Raw genomic sequence first — 6,259 nt, 5'->3', positions numbered from 1 at the left:
ATCTGATTATCTGAGTGGCCATCTGACTATCTGAGTGGCCATCTGACTATCTGAGTGGCCATCTGACTATCTGAGTGGCTATCTGACTATCTGAGTGGCTATCTGACTATCTGAGTGGCCATCTGACTATCTGAGTGGCTATCTGACTATCTGACTATCTGAGTGGCCATCTGACTATCTGAGTGGCTATCTGACTATCTGAGTGGCTATCTGACTATCTGAGTGGCTATCTGACTATCTGAGTGGCTATCTGACTATCTGAGTGGCCATCTGACTATCTGAGTGGCTATCTGACTATCTGAGTGGCTATCTGACTATCTGAGTGGCCATCTGACTATCTGAGTGGCTATCTGACTATCTGAGTGGCCATCTGACTATCTGAGTGGCCATCTGACTATCTGAGTGGCCATCTGACTATCTGAGTGGCCATCTGACTATCTGAGTGGCCATCTGACTATCTGAGTGGCCATCTGACTATCTGAGTGGCTATCTGACTATCTGAGTGGCTATCTGACTATCTGAGTGGCTATCTGAGTGGCCATCTGACTATCTGAGTGGCTCCTGCTGTGAATAGCTTTGGGGGGGCATTACATTACGCCGATCAAATAAAGCATTTTTTAATTTCAGAAGGACGGGAACAACCATGCTTTCCTTTCATTGGATAATAAGACGATAATAAGATATCAGAGATCTCTGCTGTGTATCTCTGCTAGAGACTGATCCAGGCCAGAGTATATAGGTTGAGTCAGACTGGATTCCAATCCAGATGGAGATTTGTGTTTCCCTGCGGCTCATGTAAGTGGCAGACTGTTGGAACAGATCACCCTAGCAAGGGTTGCAAGAAATTGTTCCTCTTCTGCCCCAGGGCCTGTTCATACTACAGTGAGCGGACAATGTTATTGTGTACGACGGGTCACGCAGAGAAATAACAGCCGCGAGAGGTTATGACGAAACAGATGCTAGAATTACCACAATCTTGATTTGATGACAACAAAGTATTAATTGAAGGTGTTGTTATGTCAACGAATGTCTGTTACATTTGTGTGTTTTGTTACAATCCCAGTGGTTGTAGCTCCTGTTATTTAACTGACTTAACTTTGTCTGTGGTCTAGGTTTGTGTAACTCAGCTGACAGTTGGATGATTGTGCCCAACATCAAGCAGAACCACTACACAGTGCATGGACTCCAGTGTGGCACCAAGTACATCTTTATGGTCAAAGCTATCAACCAGGCAGGGAGTCGCAGCAGTGTACCTGGGAAGCTCAAGACCAACAGTATGTCAGAGTTTCCAATAGCTGTACCGTGCTGACGTCATTAAACCTTCTTAGGAGATATTGACATATGGAGATATTTACTAGCGTATTTACTATTGTTTACTGTTAAATTATAAACTGGTTGGTTCGAGCCCTGAATGCTGATTGGCTGAAAGCCGTGGTATATCAGATCGTATATCAAGGGTATGACAAAACATGTATATTTTTACTGCTCTAATTACGTTGGTAACCAGTTTATAATAGCAATAAGGGACCTCGGGGGTTTGTGGTATATGGCCAATATACTACGGCTAAGGTCTGTGTCCAGGCACTCCGCGTTGCGTCGGGCTTAAGATCAGCCCTTAGCCGTGGTATATTAACCATATATCACACACACACACACCCCCCCCCCCAGGTATTATTTCTTAATCAATCTATGGTCCATTTACAGGTCAGCCGTTCAAGTTGGACCCAAAGTCTGCTCACAAGAAGCTGAAGGTCTCCCACGACAACCTGACGGTGGAGCGAGACGAGACGTCGTCCAAGAAGAGCCACAATCAGGACCGCTTCACCAGCCAGGGCAGCTACGGCGTCACTGGGAATGTGTACATCGACAGCGGGCGCCACTACTGGGAGGCCTTGATAGGAGGGAGCACATGGTAAGGATATGAACCAGTCGTGCCTCAGATACCTCAGACCAGAACATATGGAGAGACAAAGACGTGTGAGATTCACATTGGGAAATCCAATCACAGTCTCTAAAAATCTCTAGGATGCTAGGAGTCCTGTCATTTCCCACAGGTGCTATTTGACCTCAACTAGAGAATGAGCCATTAACATGCTATTTTTCTATCTTCATCAGGTTTGCTGTGGGCGTTGCTTACAAGTCAGCACCGAAACACGAGTGGATCGGCAAGAACTCGGCCTCGTGGGTATTATCTCGATGCAACAACTCCTGGGTAGTACGTCACAACAGCAAGGAGATGCCCATCGAGCCGTCCCCCCACCTGCGTCGCGTGGGGGTGTTGTTGGACTACGACGCCGGTTCCCTGGCCTTCTACGATGGCGCCGGCTCACAGCACCTGTACACGTTCGACATCACCTTCGCTCAGCCAGTGTGTCCCGTGTTCAACGTGTGGAACAAGTGTCTGACTGTTCTCACGGGGCTGCCCATCCCAGACCACCTCGAGGGGACAGACTGCCAGGATTAACAGACCAGCTAATGCAACACAAAGGGAGCAGAACAGACCCACTTCAGCCTCACCTGGCTGCCTTTGTGTCACACCATCCATGCTGTATAAAGCAGAACAAAGCCATGGTGCCAGATCAGTCTCCAATCATTCTCTTATAGAAGCAAATACATTGTTTTTTAAAAATTATTTATGGAAACCATTTATTGGGTTAAAAAAATATTGTAGATTTTATTTCTTGCTTTAACACATTAATATTCACTGCTATATTTATGCTTGTTGGTTTTGGGATGCGCTTAGAGAGGAAGGTTTTGGGATGCGCTTAGAGAGGAAGGTTTTAGAGAGGAAGGTTTTGAGATGCGCTTAGAGAGGAAGGTTTTGAGATGCGCTTAGAGAGGAAGGTTTTGGGATGCGCTTAGAGAGGAAGGTTTTGGGATGCGCTTAGAGAGGAAGGTTTTGGGATGCGCTTAGAGAGGAAGGTTTTGAGATGCGCTTAGAGAGGAAGGTTTTGAGATGCGCTTAGAGAGGAAGGTTTTGAGATGCGCTTAGAGAGGAAGGTTTTGGGATGCGCTTAGAGAGGAAGGTTTTGGGATGCGCTTAGAGAGGAAGGTTTTGGGATGCGCTTAGAGAGGAAGGTTTTGAGATGCGCTTAGAGAGGAAGGTTTTGAGATGCGCTTAGAGAGGAAGGTTTTGGATGCGCTTAGAGAGAGGAAGGTTTTGGGATGCGCTTAGAGAGGAAGGTTTTGGATGCGCTTAGAGAGGAAGGTTTTGAGATGCGCTTAGAGAGGAAGGTTTTGAGATGCGCTTAGAGAGGAAGGTTTTGAGATGCGCTTAGAGAGGAAGGTTTTGAGATGCGCTTAGAGAGGAAGGTTTTGAGATGCGCTTAGAGAGGAAGGTTTTGGGATGCGCTTAGAGAGGAAGGTTTTGGGATGCGCTTAGAGAGGAAGGTTTTGAGATGCGCTTAGAGAGGAAGGTTTTGGGATGCGCTTAGAGAGGAAGGTGGGTATAACGTTTTCAAATTCAGTGAAACTTACTGTATTTTTAAGCAGGCAGCGGTTAGAGCGTTGGGCCAGTAAGCAAAAGGTTGCTAGTTCGAATCCCTGAGCTGACAAGGCAATACGTCTTTCTGTTGTTCTGCCCCTGAACAAGGCAGTTAATCCGCTGTTCCCCGGGCAGGCCGTCATTGCCGAGTTAAATAAAACAAAATGAAAAGCCCTGAGATGAGTTTATTTCATACAGTATTACACATACAGTAGATTGTTGACCTTTGTCCATGTATCAGTCGTTAGCAGCATGTTGCTAAATGTTTTACGTGTAACCCTGTTTATCTCGACATGTCATCATGACATCAGTTCCTCTGATCACAGAGCAGTTATAACAGGACTATTCATCTACAATCTTCTGTTTCATACAATATCCTCTCCATGATGTTTCTTATGTATTAGGATGATGTTTGTGAAAATAAACATGTTAAGAGTTCATTTTAATAGTTAATCTGCCTCTTTTACAATGCTAAAATCACAGCACTTCTAATGCACTGACAACTTGACTATTAATTGACAAACTCACAAAGACACAATTCTTCATCTCTTTGTCAAAAAAAGAAGCACTGCGATGTTAAAAACGTTGATTCATGTTGAAAATGTATACTTCTAAAGAAAAGCCATTTGAAGTGACATTCCAATACAGAAATAATGTCTTAATTGTAATTAGAAACAACATGTGCAATCTCTGTAAATACATTACTGTTTTCTTCTCACCTATTGGCTCGGTATGTTCACATGCCGGTACATTTGGTATTTGAGCCATTTGACTTTTTCCGATGCACCATTATTTTCACACATTCCTTGTTGAAAATGTAATAAAATTACATAAATAAAGTGTGAATTGTAATGATAATGCTTTTTATTTGTCTGTTACCTCATCTTAACTAATTTTCATTTAATTCAGACACACACTTTGTAGGCAAAACAAATGAAAACCACTTGATATTTTGTGGCTTAGATTAATTTCACCGATTATACGGTGTCGTGGAGCGTTAGGTGGCTGTAATCACTATTAATCTACAGACCACTTCAGCACCGTACAACAACGATGAAGCTGTGATGAGATTCCTTCTGACATCTCTCTTTATCCTCCAGTAAGACCCCACTAGACCCCGATCCTTTCAACTAGTAGTAGACTTTTTAAAAAAATATCTGAACTCACTGTGACCTCACCATCAGACACCCTCGTGACATGGATCATGACAGAGCCCGAGTGCACGAACACAGTCCAGCTAGAATGATGTTGATTGGAGACGTTTGTAAATAATTTATTTACAAAAATATATATATTTAAAGACTGTGAAAAGGTTTTGCTGGTCAATTTGATCAAATGTGCATTTGTGGTATTTACACAGTAGCTTAACATACACTTATTTGTTTAAATAACATTATACAAGCTGAAAAATTAGGTATTTACACAGAACAATAACATACCTTATTTGTTTAAATAAAAGTACACAGGGTGAAATTGCAGGTGCAGTAGTTAGGCCTACCTAGTTTTCAGAATAAGATGATTCTATGTTGGAATGTAGCTGTGTATTCAAAACCAATGCATAAAGACAGCTAAGGCAGGATGGAATATATTAAATCTGGCCTTTAATCTTGGACAAAGTATTGGCTTGTGGCTTCACCGAGGTTGGCGGTTGTTTCGGTGATACGGTACCTAGGATAGGGTAAGTAATCCTTCTCACCCCCTAAAAAGATTTAGATGCACTATTGTAAAGTGGCTGTTCCACTGGATGTCATAAGGTGTATGCACCAATTTGTAAGTCGCTCTGGATAAGAGCGTCTGCTAAATGACTTAAATGTAAATGTAAATGTACCGGAGACAATCCCAATAGAGAGGAATAGAAAGAGATTCTAACCATGCCGACTGATTAAGAAGTTATCTAAGTCACTGACAACACGGTTCAAGAAATCCTATTTATTTTATTGCATGAACATTTAGTCATTTCAGGGCATTGAGAGAACAGTGGATTTGCACACAATCTGATGCAGAATGGGGTTATCAGCAGTCGGAACGCCCTGAGGCCATTATGAAGCAACGATAGTGTTCAAATAGTCGTACAGTAAGATGCTTTTCAAAAGAAGGAAACAAATAAATTGCTATATGGTGTAATCAATACGGTGTACTTGCTATACAGTGTAATCAATACGGTGTACTTGCTATACGGTGTAATCAATACGGTGTAATCAATACGGTGTAATCAATACGGTGTAATCAATACGGTGTAATCAATACGGTGTACTTGATATACGGTGTAATCAATACGGTGTACTTGATATACGGTGTAATCAATACGGTGTACTTGCTATACGGTGTAATCAATACGGTGTACTTGCTATACGGTGTAATCAATACGGTGTACTTGATATACGGTGTAATCAATACGGTGTACTTGATATACGGTGTAATCAATACGGTGTACTTGCTATACGGTGTAATCAATACGGCGTACTTGATATACGGTGTAATCAATACGGTGTACTTGCTATACGGTGTAATCAATACGGTGTACTTGCTATACGGTGTAATCAATACGGTGTAATCAATACGGTGTACTTGATATACGGTGTAATCAATACGGTGTACTTGATATACGGTGTAATCAATACGGTGCACTTGATATACGGTGTAATCAATACGGTGTACTTGCTATACGGTGTAATCAATACGGTGTACTTGATATACGGTGTAATCAATACGGTGTACTTGATATACGGTGTAATCAATACGGTGTACTTGCTATACGGTGTAATCAATACGGTG

The 6,259-nt window shown here is 42.3% G+C and overlaps 1 protein-coding gene across 44 annotated transcripts in view; it reads left to right on the top strand.

The window, feature by feature from the left end:
* Nucleotides 1-4,342, top strand: part of LOC118366705 (E3 ubiquitin-protein ligase Midline-1-like) — a 34,075-nt gene extending 29,733 nt beyond the window's left edge. Inside the window, exons 9-16 of one of the 44 annotated variants that reach the window (XM_052492915.1) lie at nucleotides 1,113-1,274; nucleotides 1,705-1,912; nucleotides 2,116-2,751; nucleotides 2,793-2,844; nucleotides 2,923-2,974; nucleotides 3,053-3,078; nucleotides 3,158-3,183; nucleotides 3,235-4,342. In XM_052492915.1, coding sequence (XP_052348875.1) covers nucleotides 1,113-1,274; nucleotides 1,705-1,912; nucleotides 2,116-2,464 — 719 coding nt within the window. In that variant the 3' untranslated portion in view covers nucleotides 2,465-2,751; nucleotides 2,793-2,844; nucleotides 2,923-2,974; ... (1 more) ...; nucleotides 3,158-3,183; nucleotides 3,235-4,342. The other 43 variants (XM_052492905.1, XM_052492913.1, XM_052492923.1 and 40 more) reach the window with 43 other exon arrangements.
* The last annotated feature ends 1,917 nt before the right edge of the window (nucleotides 4,343-6,259 follow it).

The sequence above is a fragment of the Oncorhynchus keta genome, chromosome 34 (genome assembly GCF_023373465.1).
Source record: "Oncorhynchus keta strain PuntledgeMale-10-30-2019 chromosome 34, Oket_V2, whole genome shotgun sequence".
NCBI classification, from domain to species: Eukaryota; Metazoa; Chordata; class Actinopteri; order Salmoniformes; family Salmonidae; genus Oncorhynchus; species Oncorhynchus keta.
This window is presented reverse-complemented; position numbering and strand designations above follow the sequence as displayed.